Here is a 22,997-nt window from a genome sequence, read left to right on the forward strand (position 1 = left end):
TGGAAAATACCAGTTGAACGCTTGCTGACAAATACGAAATAATAATTTTTTTTCGCAGTAAAATAAGTTAATTATAAAAACTGTACAATATATCAATACTATCAATAATGTTAATTTCAAAATAATATTTCAACAAAAATTATATAATTTTATAATGAAAAAACTTCGCTTCAAATGCTGAAAACTTAAACTATAATTTAATTTTTGGGGAAACAAAAATATTTATTCAAAAAGATAGCTTAAGGGGGTTATAAATTTAAAGATTAATTAAGAAAAATTAAAGAAAAGCTAAAAAGCTGATATTCTTTGTTACAGATAAAAAAATATTGAGTTTACTGAGTAATAATGTATTAGATTAAAATTAAATTTAATTTATTAATTTAATATAATTTTATTAAAATTAAATTTAATTTATTAAATTAGGTAATTTGTTTTAATAAGTGAATATATGTTCAAAATATAAGCTGGAAATTTTCAAAATACAGCCAGACAATCACATGTCAAAAATTATTATAATTATTCTGAAGTTATTAACTGTCAGAAGAGTAGAAAATGTTTTCTTTAATTATTTGTATTTGAGTAAAAATAATTACATTTTTATTGAAGGAGATTCAAAGTGAGTTGAGTAGGCTTAGTGGCTTCATATTACCATACAGTTCGTGGCATGTATTGTAAGAAAGTCGCTAAAAAAATAATGCTAAATTCTCCAGCATAAAAAGTAATTAAAACAATTTCAATTAAATAAAAAAAATTAAATTTGAAAAACTATTTTTTAATTAATTGTAATTTAAGTTTAAATTAATTAATTTTAATTTGAAAAATGTTGCCCATATAAAAAAGGAAGCCAAACTTTCTTGTGTTTAAAAAAAAAATTAAAAAATTTACTTAAAAAGTTAATTTAATTAAATTAAAAATTACAAAAGTTAAAAAAAAAAATAATTTAATAAAAAAAATAAACACATTTTAACTTGAAAAATCACTTTTTTTCACATATGACTAAAATATTGTATTAAAAAATTGTTTTGTGAGAACAAACGAAATATTAACAATGCAAATAAATACTATAATACAATTACATAATACTAAAATTAAATGAAACAAGATTATTGAAATTAATACAAAATATTCTAACATGATAATATTTATTGTAAAATTTATTTGATTATTTTAAAACTAAAAGAAAATATAACATTTTTTTCAATATTTCTTTATTTATTGACTCCTCTTTTTTATTGGATAAGTATTCAAATCTTAGACTTATTTAAAACTAAAGAAGCACAAGAATGTTGTTGAGTTTTTTTTGGTAGAACGTTGATAGATTACTGATAGATCACTTCTTTTTAAACGTATTTGTATAGGCTAAGTTTAGAATTTTTGTTTAAAAGTTGATTTGAATTTGCTGCTCTTTACTTCATGCAAGTTATTTTACTCGCTATATGTTTACGGCATGTGAGACTTCGATCCAGTAGAGGAAAGGAGTCATCTTTGGTAGTAACAATTTTTCAAATATTTTGTATAATAAATATATATAGGATAAGGGGCTTATTGCTTTGCAGGAAGACAGCTGTGTTAAGTCTTTCCCAGATTTGTCTATCATGATGATCTGCGACTTTTTCCACGAAATTGCAGAGAATCCGAAACCAAGAATAGCATTAAAGAGCAAAGAGAGCACAGCTAATAAATGAAAATAATTTCAATAAAATAGCAAAAAATAATTTTCTAATAACCATTTAAAAAATTTAAATTTTTATGTAATCAAATAAAAATCAAGTAATCAAGTAAAAAATTTACTGCCGAACCGACCTCTGTCATTTCATGCATTTTATACTGATTGTGAAATACCAAAGGCATACATACATACATACATTATTTTTGGGAGAACTATATGATAAACTTTTTCATAAGCCAAATATCCAGAAAGACATGAAATCGCTTTCCTAAAGTTGCTTGTTGGTTTCTGTACCAAAATTAATAAAACAGTGGGCGGGAGACCCTTAAGTTATGTGCGAAAGTGAGCCTAGAAGTCAGGAAAAAAAATTTTAATAATATAGTAAAATTTATGGAAAAATATATATATATAATATAAGAAAGAGCAAAAGCAATGAGCAAAATCATAATTCGAAGTAAAAGGTTGAACAAATAAATAAAAATATAAGAGAAAAAAATTAAACGTAAAAAGTAAAAAAAAAAATAAAGGAAACACAAAAAAACATTATTAGAAAAAAAACACAAATACAAAAATAATTATAATTACATATAAGCTGTTATACATATTAATTATAAGCTTAAATAACGAAATAATACAACAAAAAACAAAAATAATGATTAATAAAAAAAACTGAAAAATTAATGAGAAACATTATATTATTTGTTTTTTAAATAAAACAGTAAATTTAAGTGAACACTTAAAAACAAAAATAATAATAATATAATAATACTTTATTTTTCGCCATTATATATCATACTTAACCAAAAATTAATAAATTAAATGAAAAACAATAATTTAAAAAAAAAAAATTCGAAATTCCGAAACAAGAAAAATTCTTCAAAAATTTATCTAATCAAATAAAAACACTCAAAATATTTATGTAAATTAAAATAAATGGACAAAACCATAATATTTTTTTAATTACAAAATTCAATTAAAATCTTATATAAATACAATTTAAATTTTTTTATAACATTCCAAATTTGCAACTTCAATTTTAATTTTTATAAATCAATTAAAGCTTAATTTGAAACAAATGAGCAAAACTGCAATTGAAAGCACAGTGTCTCAATTCACGAAACTGACAGCCTACTGCCAAATATGTGTGTAAGCCAAACACAAGCGCACGACATGTGCGCCCCCACCATAATGATTGAACGCACGCTGACCTCACGAAATAAAAGCCAGCGCGTTGCCAACTTTAAACGTTTTACACGCGCCCAACAACTTTGACACCAAATAACATACCATTCACAAAATTTGACAAAGACGGAGGGCAGCAACAACAAAAAACAAATTACAACTGACCGCAAGAACCAAACAACGACTAATACAACAACGACGTGTAGGAAGAATACATAGTGCTACAGCAACAACGATAAGCAAAAACCTGAAACCAACAAAATAAACAACAACTACTACTACTATTATAACACCAAAAATTACAACAACAATTCTACGATGCCATGCTAAAGCAAGTGGCTACGTCAGCGGCGCGCTGTTCAGTTGTCGCGCTGGTGAGGAAGCACTAGCTCAGCTAGAAAACGCGGCATTCAAAAATATTTACGAACGCACTAAAAATGTGCAAAAAAGCATAGCAACAAAAACAAATATACAAAAATAAAAAAAATTTAAAAAATCAAGGCAACAACAACAATTGTGCAAAAAACTGCAAATTCTTTGTTGTTGCTCTATTGGACTTTTTGTTTTCCCCAAATAGTTGTTGTTGTCGTTTAAACGCACATTTGGTCTGCAGTGCCTTTGAATAACTTTTCTTCACAACCAAAACAACTAGTTCAATATATTTGACAAACGCTCAGCATGTCACGCTCATTTATGCGCTCCTCCAGCCGCCTCCATGTTGTTGTTGCGCGCTCACTTCCCCAACGTGCACAAAGCAAGCAAAAAGGCAGCGCAAACCACGCGCTACTAATGCCGACTTCGAATCACTTTGCTTACGCGCATTTGTGTTTTTTTTTTTTTTTGTTGTTATCATACGCTGCTTTGCTTTGGATCAATCAGAAATATACGCGCGCTGTTTATTGTTGCGCTACCAGTATTGCTGTCTCTGCCGACTTACATTGCTGAGTGAATCGCACAGTTTGACTCCCCACACACACGCACTTCTGTTTGTTGTTGTTTGTTTTATTTTACTTTTTTCTGTTTCCTTGCATTACAACGTACATTTGTGTGGCGCATCGTGAAATGAGCGAGCGCGTTTGGAGCAACAATAAACAGCGCGTTGTTGACTGCTGCGACGACACAATGACAATCGTTTTCAACCGGCTGCATTGACGACGCGCGATGAGCCAAAACACCATCACGAGCGCTGCTTAGCACAGCTACTACAGCAGCTGTCGTGTGTGCGCTCATTGTTGTTTTTGTTGTTTTTGCTCTTGTTACGCTGGTTCTGCGTAGTATATAGGTGCCAACAGGCGCACAGTATTCCTCTCAATCAATATGTTGATGAGCAGACGAACACAATGTGGCAGCGCGCCGCACAACGCGCGTCGCTCTGCGCAACGTCACGCACACACAACGTCGCCGCAGTCCAGCTAGCAAGTAAGCGCAGTCAATTGCGGCAGTCAGTCCAGTCGTCGTCGTCGTAGCCAATTCGCATCATCCGCACTCGGGCAAGTAAACAGTCAGCCAGCAGTAAAGCGCTCTGTTATGAGCACTGACAGCACACAATCAGGCAAGCAGGCTACGGAGCGTAGCGTGAAGACGACGTGACGACATTCGCTGTTCGACTCTCAAACGGGCAACGACAGAGAAATCGAGTAGCGCTTGAACGCGATACATGTACGCGGCGTATTAACTGGGAATTTTTCTTCTTTGCGAACTACCAACTAGCACAATTGGCAGTTGAGTAGCAAGTTGTAATAATAAATATACATCAATGAAATTGTGACAGCTAAAAGTGCAGTTAAAGCGTATATAAGTGACGCGCGTCAATGGAAACTCGCAAAGTGTGATATGAAAAAATAATTAATCTAAAAAAATTAATGTAAATTAAAAATAATTTATGAAATTCGAAAAAAATTAATAAAAATAAAAAATAATTAATGAAAATTAAAAAATAATTAATAAATTTTCAAAAATAATTAATAAAAATTTTAATAAAAATTAAAAAAAAAATAACAATAACAGCAGCGCGTTCCCTACTGAAATTAACAGCAGCAATTAAATAAAAATAACAACAACAACTATATAGTGCAAAAACACATCTAGTCAGTGCGCATAATTTATTTTAATTAAAAATTAATTTTCTTCGATTTTTTCTCATAAAAAGTTTGAAAAGGCAGCGTTACTGGCCGTTATACGACATTAGCGTACAACAACAATAGCAACAACAACTACAACAGCAAATGCCACATACATACATATGTGTGTAGTAGGCGGCATGTCAAAGCGTGCGAATACTTAAAGACTGATAAATGCAAAACTTACTAAAATAACAACAACAAATATATACTTAAAACCAACTAAAATTAATGCTAAAGCCTGCTGGAGCGCGTTGAAAATTCAGCAATTGAAGCGAAAGCGGAAAATGTAGCACAAAACTGCAGAACCTGTTCAACAAAGTATACGTAAATGCAACAACAATAATAAAAAATACTATTTAAAAGTAAAAAAATCTACAAAACGTATTAAAAAAATAATTATAATTATTAGTAATGTGAAAAAACGAGATTTTTTCGAGTCAACAAACGCTAATTGTTTAAAAATAGTGCAAAAATATTTATGTAAAATACTTGAAAAAATTACAACAACACAAAAAATTTAAAAAAAAAAAATAACTGTTTAAACGCCGTGACGTTTGAAACACCAAAACAACTTAAATGTAGTACACTAAAGCCCCTTTAAAGTTACAAAACAAACAACCCAATGTATACGAATCCATGCAATTAATTAATTTAATTAAATACAAATATTAAAATATTTACTTATATGAAATAAACACAAAAATATTTAAGCTAATAAAAAATCTACACCTACTGCAAGAACAAAGCTATTTTAATTACATTAATGCAAAAATAAAATTAAAATACAAAAAACTACGAAAAAAATTACAAATTTAAGTAGTTTATTTTACTTAAAACTTCACAAAAAAAAATTAAATTTCAAAGCCAGGCAACAACAAATAAATATTTATGCAAATAAATGCAAATTTACTACAAAAATAAAAACAAAAAACTCGAGAGCAAAAGTGTATACGTTTATAAAAATTAAAAATAAACAAAAAAATTACAGATAATTAACAAAAAATTAAAAATAATTAAACAAAAAATTAAAGATAATAATAAAAAATTAAAAATTTCAAGCAAAAAATTTATAATAATTAAGCAAAAAATTAAAAATAATTTTAAAAAACATACAACAAGGCCACAAACATACAAATAAAAGTATTTAAAGTTTGAAAAAATTCCATAAAATAAATTGTAAACAGTCAAACAAGAAATTGGCAACACTCTTATAGCCAATAAGTGCAGAAAAATCAAAAAATTTACCATAAAATCCATAAAAACTACTTTCGTCTCAAAAACCCCTCCACGAAATTCTCCGCCACCAGCCAAATTGTTATATTTCGATTGTGAAATCCAAAAAAAAAAAAAAAAATTTACAAAAAAATTAAGCTTAATTAAATAAACATTAAGTTAGCGCAGCCAAGTGTTTTGCCAACGAGAATTTGTCGCCAAAATACCGCCAAAATTCAGCAAAATATAAATATGTTGCACGAAGCGCTCATGCTTGAGATCTACCGGCAGGCGCTCAACGCTGGGTAAGTTTAACAAAAGCAATTGATAATAGTGAAGTAGAAAGAATATATTGTGATACAGCTAATTATATATTGAGCAGCAAATTGGACAAGAGTTTTGGCTGTAATAAAGCTATAAAAAAAGCGTGAAGATATACGAGTTTTCCAGTGGCTTATCGCTGCCACACAGAAGCTTTCTTTACTTAATATAGTGAAAATTTTCAATAGATACGTTGCATGAGAATTAGCTTGGGAAACCTTTAAGCGAACAAAAATCAATTTTTGTAAAATTCGAGCGGTCTCAAAGTTCAAAATTCAGACTAATTTTTTAGAAACAGTCAAATGCGCACAAATATGCCACTAGAGGATAGATCACTAGATATATCGAGCTATTCCCATGACATAACCGTAATATATCCGGAAATTTATAAGTTCTGTCAACCGTCAACCAGACTGTCAACAATCTATCAATTATTATCTCAAAATTATATAGGGACTGTTTTTTGACGCTTAACAATAACAAGTTGACAAGCAGATTTGTCCAGTCGAATATAATATATATAAATTAAATATAATTGGAAAGATAAATTCGTTGCTTCAAGCGACATATTCAATGGTTCATTTTATATATGAAATTAATTCAGCAAACTGTCCTCGTTATTCTATTGACTGACAGATGACGTATAGTTACAACAATTTTCCTTTAATTTTCAAGTCTTGATTTCCAGGCGTAATTATGCAAAAAAAACAAAAATTAATTAATAAAAGCAACCACCACCCATTTGTTATGCATACTGACAACAGCTCAATAAAAAAATTGGGAAATTTAAAGGGTTAAGCCATTTTATACAAAACATTTCATAATTATGAATTCTGTCATTCATAGTTCGAAAGGTTAAGAAATTATTTTAGAAACCTTAAAAGAGTATGTCCAAAACTTATAGCAAACAGTTCTACAACTTTTACGTTATGTAGCTGAAATGAAATACATATGTAACACCTGTGGCTTATTGTTATATTTAGTGTCAAAAAGCACTGAACATAAGAATTAATTTCCATACAAAGGGTGAGTTAAGGGTGAAACATACCATTGTAAAGATTACATATTAAAGTAACCAATCCCAAGGAAAAATTATGTAAACCCAACAGTATATCTAAGTGTAAGCATTGTCTATGCAAGTATATCTAATTGAAATCTGAATTCATATTGGTGGTTTTGAGCAGAGTTCTTATGAACACAGGCGATTTAATAAATTAGCACAGCTTGAAGGAACACATACAGTGATCTCAGCCGATTCTCAGAGGTATTTTGATCAGAATGCAATTTTTTAGTTTAGTTTAGAGCTACAGAGAGACCACTTAGGCTTAACTGGAAAGTGTAAAATCAGTTTTGCTTTAATATAGATAAACTGAAAAAAATTTATTTTGTTCAGTTTAGAAATTTTAGTCCGTAATTTAATTGCTCGAAACATATTTTGAAATAATCCAAAAATGTATATGTATATCACGATATAGAGTCAGAATCCTTTAATTAGCCTTAAACGCCATTTTTTGTGTCCAGGCTTTAGTAAGTGCTTTTAAAGGCCAAGTTCCTTTAGTAAACTTTATTTTGTGTCGATACTTAAGTATGTGCCTTTAACTATCTCTAGTACTAATATTTGTGGTTTTTAAAGATTTAAGTCTGTTTTGCAAAGGTTTTTAAAATAATTTTTTGAAATTTCCAAGTCTTGAGATTTTTTCTTTTCGAATGTTTTCAAGACAAAAATAATTATCTTTAAATGAAAAAAATGGAAAATTCGAATTTAAAAAATTGAAGAAAAATTAAAATATATTTGAAAATGTATAATATTCGAATTCTAAAAACTTCACATTTAGAAAAATATTGGAAGTGAAAAAAAAAATATTTTTATGTTTGCAAGTAATTTTTAAACAATATATCAATATATCGTCAGCTAAAGTGCAAAGCAACGTTTCAACAAAACAAAGGAATCAAAAAAAAATTAAAAATAAATAAAAAATTACAACAAGCATTATTACATATGTACATATACATAGCATAAAATTTCCTGCTTCTGCTGTCAGATATAACCAATCTATAACTTTTTTTAACCAAACCTCAAAAGTTTGCTTTAATATGCATGGTTTTATATTACATTATGTATAGAATTTTAAGCTTCCGCTATCAGATATAACCAATATGTAAGCTTTTTATAACCACAACAAAGAAAAAATTAAGCTTCAATATGAATGATTTCATTATACAGTTTTTCTTTATCCATCAAACTTAAGAAAAGTGATGTGATTCTTTGCTTTCCAGGTGACGATATGTATGTTTGAAATTTTTTCAACTGGAAAAAAGAACATCAGCTATATCATATAGCATTACATATTGATAAAAGTACTGAAAAGTAGAAAAAATATTTTTTTCAAGAAATTTTTAAGTATTTTATTTCATGAAAAATTTTTTATTTACATAAAAATACGAGCAATAATGAATGTAAAGTATTAGACCTTCATCTAAACAATATGTATCTGTTGTAGTATTTAAAACACCTATTGAAAATCAATACCTAAATCTCTGCGCTTGAAAAATGCAGCATAAAACACACCACTCATGCATTTTAGTCTAAATTTTTCACACTAAATCCACATGTGAACATATATTTGTTATATAAAAACATAATTTTTTTCAAAAACATAAATTTTTATATAACATTACAATAAATTCAACAAAATTTGTAAATAAAACCGATTATGAGTGATATTACGGCCGGCAGTTGCGCTCCAAAACATATGCACATACATACATTGTAGCGATTTGTGGCAACTACAAAATATAGTTTATTGTACGCACCAAGTAGCTAGCTGCTTTTAGTAAATCAATAAACCATATCTATACAAATTTTCCAATACCAATTTTCTACCAAGAAATTGCAACGGCGTGTTGGTGTGCCTCTGGCTTTGAATTCATGCAAAACAATTCAACAAAAATGCATTTAAGTATATGCTATTTATCGGCATCTACATGTGCACATTACATTGCTATAATTAATTGGTCAAGTAGATTGCATGCATGCATGCATGTGTGTGTATGTGTGTGTAACGCTTCTATGAACTTGAAGTAAAATAATAAATCTATTTGACTCGCCATTAATGACATGACAATTTTTTTTTCGTTTTTTTCTAATAGGTGTACATATGTACATACATATATATAGAAGTCGGCTAAGAACAGGGTGTCTAGAGTGAGCGAAAAATTATATATATAAAAAATTACGTATATTTATACCACGAATAGGGTATTCTAATTGTGCCACAATGTTTGTGGCACACAAATTTAAACGTTTGAGATCCTATAAAGTATAGTAAGTATATGTATATGTACAATAGAACGCCATGACGAGCTGCGTCGATTTAGCCCATGACCGTTTGCCTGTATATAAGCGAAATAGTTATCAAGTTTCGAGATATCCTTCTAAAACTCTGCACAATCGCTTCTGTCATCAAGCAGCTGTTTATTTGTCGGAATCGCTCTCTACTACTACTACTACTATAGCATATATTATCATACAAACTGAACGATCAAAATTAAGTCTTTGTATGAGAAAGTTTTTTTAATGATGAAATAACTTCATAAAATTTCGAGCAGATTACTTCCCAATGCAACACTATAATATTTGAAAAAAATTCGCAGATCGGACTGCAATATCATATCAAACTGAGCGATGAAAATGAAGTCTTTGTATGAAAAACTTTTTTATTTGCGAAGTTATCTTAATGAAATTTGGTACTAATTATTATCCAAGCCAACGCTTAAATATTTGAAGAAATATTCTAGATCGGAGTGCTATAGCATATAGCTGCCATATAAATTGAGCGTAAAAAATTGACTTTTTGTATTAAAACTTTTTTATTTGACTAGGTATCTACACGAAATTTGGCACAAATTATTGTTTATGAAAATGCTACAATTGCTTTAGAAATTTTTCAGATCGGACTACTGTAGCACATAGCTGCCTTACAAACTGAGCGATCCAAAGCAAGAGGAAAATCTTTGTATATCCTTTTTGGCCATAAAAATGCACCTGTGAAGGGTATTCTAACTTCGGCTCAAACGAAGTTAATATTTATTCTTGTTTCTGTAAATACATATATAGCTTTATGTATTTACTTTTACATATGCAATAACTCATATTAGCTCTGGCCAATACTTAATGAGCATTATAAATTATTAATATTTTAATTCTTTCGATATACAAACATACAAACTTATAAAGGTATTTTTATGCAAATTTATACATATACATATATACACATACATATCTACAATTTCTTAGTAATTTCACTTAGTTGCTCTCATTACATTGGCAACATGATTTGTGTGTAGATCATAATGTGTTGATAAATAATTGTTTAACAATGATGTCCAAGTGACAGTGAGTATTTTATAGAGAAAATAGTTAACAAATCGAGGCATTGAGTGTTGAATAGACATGAAAATAGATGCGTCCGGTGGATGTCATAAATTAGCGGTGACAATCAAATCTGACGTAATGGCGTCCGAGTACTATGCTATTTAATTAAAAGTGCTGCAAGTCGCAGATATAAAGTCGGATGTGAATTGGTGCGAGTACAGAAAAAAAAAATATTATAATAATTAATATATATTTTTTAGAAATTATAGATTTGTTATATTGCTTCAGTACAATTGCGTGATTTTGTATGCTCACTTGTGTAGTATCATTAATTTGGTTTGTAAAGGAAATGAGTGATAAAGCGCGTGCTTTTTATGCCGCTGAAATAGGAAAATAGTTGAGTTTTTATTTTTGGTTTCTGAACTGATCTATAAATTTTCACCTTTGATTGAGCCGTGTTGTGATAATCAAAGGTTTGTCAAGTACTAAGTGCTAAACTCAAAGTTTAATTAATAATCAAGTTTATTTAATCAAGTGCAGCTTGTTTAAAATTATGGCATATTTACTAGAATTAACACTTTTTTTGAAGACAAGGTTGAAGCGAAACAATACAATAAGTATACTCTGTTTTTTATAGAATTCACATTAAGAGCTTATTTCGCTAAGACTAGTGGTCCTTAATTGTATGAGATATATCTAAAAAAATATATATATCTGAAGTTCTGACTGGCTTATGATAAATTTCGGAACAAAAAAAAAAAAATATATATTGTCACCTAAAATGCAAAATAACGTAACTGCACTTTTCAAAAGTTTACCGGCAAAGGAAATGATATAATAGAAACCACTTATTTTGAAGCAACATTTAAGTTTTGGTTATAATTGGTTATGTAATGGTTATATATTAGTTATATTGGTTATATAGTGGTTATATCTGATGGCGTAAGCTGAACATTTTATGCTACATAATATGTATACGTAAATGAAACCATTCATAGGCAAACAAAATTGGAGTTTTGGTTATAAAATGGTTATATATTGGTTATACATTAGTTATATATTGGTTATATATTACTTATGTATTGGTTACACATTGGTTAAATCTAACCACTGAAACTGAAAATTTTATGCAACGCATATGTAATATTTTTTAGTGAATCGTAAGCAATGCCAAATTTTTTTTCGATTTGTTTGATATTACGTTGTTGCATTTTAGATGACGATATGTATGTACTATATATTTACGAGTATACCTTGCAAACCTAAATATATTATGTACCAAAAGGAAACGTCGGAGACTCTAGACTTATATACTATCTATAGTCTATATACAGCGTGACGAGTCGTCTCAACTTTTTATTTTAGAAGAGTGTGCAGTAGCTCAAAATACAATATAGAACAATAACAGCCTGTTTTTTTTCGTGCGTCCGGTCGTTCTGTATGATACTTAAAGCATTAGAAAGGCTTTGCTAGCCATATTATATCTACAATTTATTATAATATGCACTTTAACTTGTTAACTCACAACTTTTAGTTACTTTTTATTAAAACTATTTATAACCTTATATGAAAACTTTTTTTTTTTTTGTTTGAAGATTATCATTATAAACACTTTTTAAGAAAATTTAGTTTTGTTGGCTTGACGCGACGCACTTTGCCAAGCCACATTTTGTGTAGCGCATATCATCTTTCACATACTTCAGTTTTAGAGTTATAGTGAAATCACTTTTACTATTTCGGAGCCCATAAATAGATTTTTAAACCATATAAATAAGTTTTCGGAGCTCATTTCTAACTTTTTTCTTTCTTTTCTTGTTTTTATATTTTTTTGCGGAGTAGAGCAAAATTTAGTACCTAGAGTGGGAAAAGCTCAAGAAGTTCATTAAATTTATTGAGTTCTTGAATAATAAATCTTGATTCACAGTCGCATAAGAGAATAGCCAGCCTAATTTCGAATGGTTTAAGTGAAGCCTTTGGGATCAGACATATAGTGGAGACATATTTCACGTTTTCACACTATATTTCTCGTTTAGAGGCTTACATGCTCAAAGCGTTCCAAAATATAATATATATCTTTCTAAACAATAGATATAACAAAGAATTGGTTGTTACGAAAACTTTCTTATAATGAGTCTAATATAATATATAATAATTTCTGTTTATTTACTATTATTATGAAGCTCCTGCAATTAGATCCTCAATAGTATATATTAAATTACCCAAGAAAATTGTAGCATCCATAAGCAAGCGTAGGGTATCTATAAAGTATATACATATATACTATATGAATGATCAGAATGCACAGTATATATACAATGGATGACTTGCTGAGTCGATTTTGTCTCCTTGACCATCTGTATCTACGTGAACTAGTCTCCCAGTTTTTGAGATATCCATCTGAAATTTGGCACAGATAAATTCCCAAGGCAACGTTATAACGTTTGATTAAATTTTCCAGATCGGCCTACTGTAGCATATAGCTGTCATATAAACTGAACGTACCAAATTAAGTTATTGTATGAGAAAAAAATTTTTTTGACGAGATATCTTCATGAAATTTGAAACGTGTTAGTTTTCGAGCCAATGCCTTAATATTTGAAGAAGTTTTCTAGATCGGACTACTATAGCATATAGCTGCCGTACAAACTGGATGATCACAATCAAGTTCTTGTACGGAAAATTTTTTTATTTGATGAGATATATTAAAGAAATTTTACTCATTTTATTTCTCAATCCAATGCTATAATCTGCGAATGAATTGTTTAGATCGGACTACTATAGCATATAGCTGCCGTACAAACTGTTCGATCCAAAAAATATCCTTGTATGGACAAATTTGTAATTTAAGAAGATATTTTCAGAAAATTTAGCATAGTTGATTGCTTATGACAACATTACATCTTCGAGCATTTTGTGCAGATCGGACCACTGTAACATATAGCTACCATACAAAAAGACTGCTAAAAATCAAATGGTTGTATCGAAAACTTTATTTGACAAGATCTTCACTTCAATTCTACAAAAATTGTTGTCCAAGCCAACGCTATAACTCACAACCATATTATGCAGTTCAGTTCACCACATATATAAACATATAAACAGTGAAAGTACTATTTATTAATTATCAAATTTCCATCATTATAAATCTCCCCGCATACGCTACTACCGATTTTATCTAAATAGTTAATATCCATTTTATTAAAAGGCATTGAAAGATAAGCAGCATAAATTACAACAAAAACTCGATTAGTACATTTGCTTTATTTATCAGCAACAATAAAAATTCGCTGCACATATGTACCTATGTACCTACATACCTACCACAACTTTGTATGCCTTTTCGTCTTCCACACATCAATTCTATGCTCACGCAGCGCTTTTTTTCTTGCTCATAATTTATGCACAAAACATTTAAATAGCGAGAAAACACCAGCTGTGGCGCGTACATTTGCACAATGCGCTGCCTGACGCCGCTCGAATTCATCGATTTGAGCGTGTACAAATTGACATATACATATTTATGGATGTGTGTGTTGTTTGTATGTGAAATTTATGCCACCAGAATGAATGAGGCTGGATAATTATTTGAGCGAGTGAAAGATATTCGAGACACATAGCGCAATCGAAGCGAACGAATGGCTGACTGGCCGGTTAGCGGGCTTGACAACCAACAGGGGCGGGGGTTGGCGTTGAAAGGCGGAGTGAAAGCCACAAACGGCTCTGGCTGTAAATAACGAAGTCATTCTTCAACGCCAAACGAATCAAGGCAATCAGCTCGATGTTTGTGGCATATATTATACAAACATATATGCATATACATATATGTACGAATATATGTATATACTTATATATTAATAAACATGTATTACAGTTAGTTGGTTATTTTAGGTGCACTACTTGTTTGTATATTTGTATGTGTGGCTTATGTTTAATAGGAAACTTTTGCCTTAAAACAAAACGAAGCTGAATGCAATTCTTTTAATGAGAGGACGCAGCTTTTGTAGTGTATCTTAAGATATCATTTTGAAAGCACTGGATTAAAATATTATTTAGTGTATTTATATTTAAGTATATACATATATGCATACAAAATATTTTTTCTTATGAAAATTTTCTGCTTTTATGCTTTGACATTCAATTATATATATAAATATACATAAATAAAAAAATAATAAATATATAAGCACACACACATACATTCCAACACAGTTCTATTATCATTTTCATGCATTTTTGTTGGCGCGTCATCATCGTCCCATACATGCCGTCCCTGCAACCAATAAAAAATGTTGGCTTAAGCGCAGTCATCACATATGATTTGATTTGTGGCATTTTGATTTGTTTGCTCGTGAAAGCGCGAAATGCTGACAGTCGGTTAATAAATTTCAATAAAACACTGTTGAAATCAACTAAATTGATTTCGTCGAGCGTATCAACGCAATGAACGATTACAACAGATTTAAACAGCAGGCTAATAAACTCAGATTGGTTATGCGATAAGGTGGACATACCATATATATTTGTATGTATATATGTACATATGTTTTTATGTATAAATAAAAACATATATATTAGTGTGATCATTAATAACGCATTCGTGGTCTAATTTTTTTATATGCAAGCACAGACTTTTGTTGAAAAGCATTAAAAAGTAAGTGATTAATCAGTTTAGTTCAGTTTATATGACAGCTATATGCTATAATGACCTGATCTGAACAATATGTGCGGAGGTTATAGCACTGATATGGAAAATTATCTGCGCAAAATTTTAGGAAGATATTCCGTGTCATTAAAAAATTTTCTATACAAGGACTTTGGTTGGATCGGTTAGCTTATATGGCAGCTATAAGTTACAGTAGTCCGACCTGCACAGTAAATTTGGAGATTATAGAATTACCTTAGAAAATAATATGTGGCAAATTTCATAAAGTTATCTTAACAATTAAAAAAGTTCTTCATACAACCACTGAATTTTGATCGGTCAGTTTGTATGACAGCTATATGTTATAGTAAACCGTTCTGAACAATCTCGACAAAGGTTGTAGCCCTGTCTTCAAAAATTATCTGTACACAATTTCGAGAACACATCTTTCGACATTTAAGAGTTTTCAATAAAAGGATTTGAGTTTTATCGATCAGTTTGTATGGGAGCTGTAAGCTATAGTAGTCCGATCTTTAAAATATATTCTCAAATTATACAGTTGGTACATGCAATAACCTGTGCAAAATTGCGTAAATATATCTTGCCAAATAAATAAGTTCTCCATACAACGACTTAGTTTTGATCGTTCAGTTTGTATGACAACTATATGCTATAGTGGTCCGATATAGACGGTTCCGACAGATGAATAGCGCATTGAAGAGAAAAGGAGGTGTGCAAAATTTCAAGAGAGCATCTTTTACGCGTATATATAAACGGACAAATGGAGCTGGCTAAAACGACTCAGCTCGTCACATAGATCAATTATATACTTTCTAAGGCCTCAGACGGTCTTTTTAAGCTGTTAAAAATATCGTGATAAGCTTATAAAATCTGATAAGCATCTAAAAATGCTAAATTTAAAATATTATGATACAAAAAATAGTTTTTATGAAAATATAGTTTTTTCTAATTAAACACATTATAAAATCTTTGTTTTCCTTCTCCTTGCAGCGCCTTGCCGACAGCACGTCCACGTTCCACAGAGTCGGCCAACTCAAGCGAGCGTTGTCCCTCACACGATTCCAACTCCTCGGAGAATGGTCGCGATAGCCGAGAAAATGCCAGCGCTGTCGCTGCTAATGCTGCCGCGGCTGCAGCAGCTGCTGTAAGCGCCGGCATGTTACCCTTGCCACCCTCCATGTCTGCTACATTCCCAGCTGTACCTCAGAATCTGCCCGCACAGCCACCATCAATGGAGGCATATCTGCAAATGGTTGCAGCCGCCGCACAGCAATATGGCTTTCCATTGGGTCCGGCTGCCGGTCACCGTTTTCAGCTGCCATTACCAGCCGATGCGCCAGCACCATTCAAGTTACCGCCGCAGGCATCACCCACCGCTTCGAGCAACAATTCAGAGGCTTTAGACTTTCGCACAAATCTCTTCAGTCGTGCCGCCTCTGCGGATCCGCCACCATCCGAGGAGGACGACGAGGATGAGGAAGCCAACGATGCTAATAATCCACTTGATCTATCAGTAGGTACGCGTAAGCGTTCGGCAGATGGCGATCATGAACCCGACTCCACTATCGGACAGATACAAGTTAAGAAAATTTTCAAAACCGATAGTCCACCATTGGTTGCGCCACCGCCAACGGTGCCCGCAGCACCGCTATTGCCCGCAGTCAATCCATATTTGGCAGCTGTGGCCGCGGCAAATATCTTTCGCACCGGACAATTTCCGGATTGGAATGGCAAGAATGATTTAGTCGTGGATCCGTTAGAGAAAATGTCTGATATTGTAAAGGGACCGCGTAAAGAGAAGTCTTCGCGTTCGTCATCGAGCACACCCACAACACCAGTTGCTGCCGTGCCGCCACCCACTTCTGCCGCTTCCGTCAACACACAAAATTCCACAACACTGACCGCCTCCACCGAAGGCATGTCCAAGGCGCGACACAACATCTGGCAATCGCATTGGCAAAATAAGGGTGTGGCCAGTTCGGTTTTCCGTTGTGTTTGGTGCAAGCAGAGTTTCTCCACGCTGGAAGCGCTCACTACGCACATGAAGGACAGCAAACACTGTGGTGTCAATGTGCCACCTTTCGGCAATCTACCCAACACCGATCGTCACCATCAGCCACCGCCGCCACAGGCGAACAGCGGTCAGCACCACTCGCACAACCTACGTAAGCCTCCGAATAGTGGTGGCGGCTCGCAATCAAACTCGTCTTCCACACCCTCCGCAGCGGCCAAAAATGCATTCCAATATCGTGGCGATCCGCCAACACCGCTGCCGCGTAAATTGGTGCGCGGTCAGAATGTATGGCTGGGTAAGGGTGTAGAGCAGGCCATGCAAATCTTGAAATGTATGCGTTGTGGCGAAAGTTTCCGTTCGCTGGGCGAGATGACCAAGCACATGCAGGAGACACAGCATTACACAAACATTTTGTCACAAGAGCAAACGATCTCAATGAAATCATCCGGTGGCGGCGATTCCAAGGATGGTCACAACAGTTTGAGCTCGGAGGAGAGTCGCACACTCAGCGCTGTGTTGACTTGTAAAGTATGCGATAAAGCGTTCAATTCGTTAGGCGATCTCAGTAATCACATGGCCAAGAATAACCATTATGCCGAACCGTTGATGCAGTCCATGGCCGGTAGCGCTGGCGGTCGCAAGCGTCCGGCACCCAAGAAGCGCGAGAAGTCGCTACCCGTGCGTAAGTTGCTCGAAATGAAGGGCGCACAAAATGATGCAGCCGAAAGCATGGAGGCCAAGATGCAGAGAACCTATGAAAATGCCAAACGCATGCCACTCGAGGGCACCGGCATCGGACCGGGTAATGACAAATCGGATGCTGCGCTATTTGCCGAACGCATGCGCCAATATATTACGGGCGTAAAGGTGACCGACGATGAGGCTGCTAAGGCTGGCTTGAATGTAAGCGGTTTATTGAATAAAACTAAGTCACCGGATTTGGAGCCGAAAAATGGCGCTACAAAATCGTCAGCCGGCTCTTCGTCAGTGCTTAGCGCCATTGAACAGATGTTCACGACCAGTTTTGATACGCCACCGCGTCATGCCAGCTTACCAGCCACAAGTCCATCAAATTCATCGACTAAGAACACCTCACCCGTTGCCTCGAGCATACTCAAGCGGCTGGGCATCGACGAGACTGTAGACTACAATAAGCCGCTCATCGATACATCAGATCCATACTATCAGCATTACCGTTATACGAGCAGCGAACGCAGCGGCAGTGAGTGCAGCGCCGAAACACATGTTGAGGCAAGAAAGATGGATGTGTCCACACCAGAGAAGCCACAATCCAACGAAATGCTGAGCTGCATGGAACCAAAATCAGCTGAAATCAAACGTGAGCACGAGTCACACAAACCAAAGTCCGAGCATGGTGACGTCATGATGGAACAAGCACCACAAATCAAAATGGAGATCAAGTCTGAGATTGAGGAGGAAGAGCGTGTCAATGAAAGCCCACAAAATGGCAGCGCCAACGACTCAGCTATGCAACATGTTGCCAATGGCGCTGATTTTTCAATTACCAACAACAACAATAATAATAATAACAACAAAGAGCGTAGTGTTACACCCACCAAATCGGTAGGTGCTATTAGTCCCTTAATGAATAAGGCGCTTGCACCGCGCAGCCCCACCGATAGTCATCGTTCCATTACACCAAAATCGCCAGCATCCAGTATTAAATCGTACGATGGTGAGAAGAAATATCCGAGCGATTCGTTGAATGCACTCTCCTCCATGTTCGACTCGCTCGGCAGCTCTAGTAATACCACAACACCGAATAGCCGCTCGCAGGCATCGGTAATGGCAGCGTCGTTAAGCAATAAAATCGATTCACCGGAAAATCTCACCACCTCAAATTCGCTTGCTGCTTTACGTCAATTTTGCATAAAAAAAGAGAAAACCGCTTAAATCTCAGCCTTTTGTTTTTCGTCTCGCGAGAGAGAAACAGATTTCAAAAATTTTTTGTTTGCCACCTGACGCCCTGGGTGTTGGGCTTTTTTGTGTACGAGTGGCGCGCTGCGGACGCGTCTTGTCCGAATGCTTTTTACAAGCCGCACTCCGCTATAAAAAGCTTTACGTGATGCGGAAGTCGGATAAAAATAAATCAAATAAAAAAATATTTAAAAAAACTACAAAAAAAAAAAAAAATAAATAAATAAAAAAATTCCAAAAAAAAGAAAAATATCTGAGTGCGCGACTTTCCACAGCACTGCTTCAAACTAAAAACGAAGAGTGGGATATGGTGAGATAACAAAGACTCCAAGAAGGTTCTATTCGATTCTTCAAAAAAAAGTTTGAACGCTGCTTTGAGGAATGCGTCTACAATGCGAAGAAAACAAAACGAGTGCGAGAAATATAGACGGAGAGAAAAAGAAATTTAATGGGAGAGAGAGTGCGAAAAGTACGTAAATGAGTCCAAACGCGTATTATGGGCGGGCTCCTGTGTGGGCAAACGAAAACTTAGTTATGCTGTGATCGTCGACTTTTTGTTGCAGCAGCTCGGGAGTACTCACCGTGTGCGCATCGCGGAACGAGAGGTTTTCTCCCGACTACGGCAAGCTTGTACGGACAGTGAGCACACAGCAGCAGAGAGGAAGCAAACAATTTTACAAGAAAAAAAAAAAATTATAAAATAAATACAATACAATACAATTATTGATTGTATAGACTACAATATGAAACAACATTAACTTAATGACCGAGGCAAATGCAAAAATTAAGCAGCCCCGCCGACACAACACGAGGTGAGTTAAGAGAAAATTATATTTTTAGAGAGTATATAGTGCGTAAGGTTTTTATAAAATTTTATTTGTTTTTTAATCAATTTTTTTTAATGAAAGCTGTTAAGTTCTCTAGAAAAAATTTTAAATATTTCCACAAACTTTTAAGTTCTATTTTCTTATAAAAAATATATAGGCGAGCTGCAAAAGAATACTCGCTTAAAACAAGTCGCTAACTTACATAGAAATGTTTTGCAATTGTTGTATTTATCGGTATATATTAGTTCATTAAAACAAATAGATATAAGAACGATCATAATGAGTTTGACTGAAAAGAGCTAAACTGATATTTATATATATTTTACTATAATTTAACCTAGTTGAGTGTTCTTTTGCTACTCACTTAGAAATAGTCGGCTATAACTCAATACTTTGATTACTAAACCTTTGTAGTTCCCTAGCAAACACGCGCAGTTTCATAAAAAAATATTTTTTTCTTTATTTCCAGATAAAACATTTCCGAGCCGGTCGAATCAGAGCAAACATTAGGCCGATCGCTCTTTGTGGATTGTGTATGCGCGTCGATACCCTGATATTACAAAACGTAACTATTTACGACCCAGGTATTGCGAGAAACTATAAAGCGCGAGGAAGGGCTTAATTATAGCTAGATTGCACTCTTAGCGAGTTTGCGCTCTTGCAGGCGCTGAATTACTTAAAGACAAACAAAGTAATGAGAAGGAAAGTGCACGATCGCTCTTGGATCCAGCAAAGGCAGCGCCTAACTTTCCCCGACCACTAGAAGAAACACGCGCAAAAGCTCACAGGAATGCTGCGTTTGTCTTAAATCAGACAGTGGTAACGTCGAACTTTGAGCGAAAACTTCAAAAGAACTAAAGCACGCAAAAAAGCTCAGAGGAATGCGCGAAAGTTTGGTTGCGGAACAGAGGGTAGCAGCCTTGATTGCTTCATCGAAGTTGGTATATGCAGAAAAGCTCACTAGAATGCTGCTCACGAAAGTTCGGAAAACCCAGAAGGCGTACGATAGCGATATTTACAACTTATAAGCCAAAAAGCTCCTAGGAATGTTGATTACGAAAGTTTGCGAAAACCAGAAGGCATATGTCAGGGAAATTTAGAGCTTGTAACAAAACAGCTCTCAGGTTTATGATGATACAGAGCTTTTTAAGGAAACCTAGTTAAATTTGTAAGTGCTTTCAGAGCATTCAGAAGAGCTTACAGCAGTTTTATAAGATCTTGCGAGCTTTCATAAGCGCTTACAATGATTTCATACGCTTTTTCGGAGCTTTCACAAGAACTTGTAGAGCGTTCAATAGAGTTTACAGCGGTTTCATAATATTTTCCAGAGCTTTCATATGAGCTTACGAAACTTTCATGAGAGCTTACAGCGTTTTTATGAGAAATTTCATTTCTTTCAAAGAGCTTACGATTTAATATGAAAACTACCGCTTGGATTAAAAAAAGCTACTTGGAATGCTATCAACTCCTTCGCGTGAGCGCCTGAGATCCTGACCTTGAGAGCAGCACCAAATTAATAAAACAACAACAACAAAAACAAAGCCCTTATAAGGGCTACATACAAATAAACAAAGAGTTCAAAACTTCTATATTTTCAGTGATGCCATATCAGACGAATTCAGTTGCGCCAATTTTGCCGACGGCAAATCAAATGAAATAAACTTGCCACAACTAGGCAACTGAACGGTGAGTTTCACACGCCAAGTATGTTTAGTACCTGTGCAACTATAATATATGCCTGGGAGTGAGGGTGTGGGTGTGTGTGTTTGCCTTGTAAATGTAGCATTGTTCAATTGGCAAACATGTACAATAATCTGTTGCTAAGCCAGCTGCTGCTTGCCACATGTGGCACAATAGTTAAATTATTGGCCAGACAATAACAATGCCATTTAGTATGTGAATGCATAGAGATATTAATATGTGTAAATTATTGTATATATATGCATATGTGTTTATGTGTGTGTGTGAAGGCTGCTGTGTCGCTGTATTTCATGTTGGCTTATTGCCGTTTGCGGTGTGCGCCGGCGCAAGTGCATGCAATGCTGGTAGCTATAAAGTCACATACATACTTACATATATTCGCATATACATATATCTACGTATTTACATATATCTATGTGTATTTGTTTGTGTGGATATATGTATGTGTGTGTAGCGACTGCTTAGCGTTAATTCCAATCACAGTTGTTTGACCATAAGTTGCGCTTGTAATTTGCCTCAATGTCCCATTCCAATGTCGCTGCTTATTGACTGCATGGACGGACGGACCGGCGGGCTTCTATGTATTGTTGTTGTTGTTGCACTGTCATGCAAATGGCGTGCGAGCATAATCCAGTGGCATCAGTGTCGTCATTATTGGCAGTTGCGGCAGTTGCCAGTTGATTTAACGCTCGTCGCTGCCATCTTCTTGCCACATAGGCAACAATTAGACGCTCAAACACACACATACATATATACATATGGAGGAAAACTACACACTCACACATTTATGTAAAAAAACACATACACACATAGATGACATACACATATGAACATATATATGTATATATATTTATGTAGCAACATACACTTGCACTCATACAACCACAGTCGCGTTGTTGCAACAGTTGTTATTTAAGACGCGACAATGCCGCATGCGAAAGCCTAAATTCGAGGGGGTTGTTTCTCTTGTTG

General features: G+C 33.9%; 1 protein-coding gene across 1 annotated transcript; it reads left to right on the forward strand.

The window, feature by feature from the left end:
• Nucleotides 1-6,005: 6,005 nt before the first annotated feature.
• LOC108977477 (protein teashirt) lies at nucleotides 6,006-19,725 on the forward strand (the record flags this gene model as incomplete). Its single annotated transcript, XM_018947177.1, is given in 2 exon segments — nucleotides 6,006-6,491; nucleotides 16,536-19,725. Coding segments are annotated over 2 exon segments (2,991 nt in total). The 3' UTR covers nucleotides 19,474-19,725.
• Nucleotides 19,726-22,997: the final 3,272 nt, after the last annotated feature.

The sequence above is a fragment of the Bactrocera latifrons genome, unplaced genomic scaffold, assembly GCF_001853355.1.
Source record: "Bactrocera latifrons isolate USDA-ARS-PBARC rearing strain unplaced genomic scaffold, ASM185335v1 scaffold_9, whole genome shotgun sequence".
Lineage (NCBI taxonomy): Eukaryota > Metazoa > Arthropoda > Insecta > Diptera > Tephritidae > Bactrocera > Bactrocera latifrons.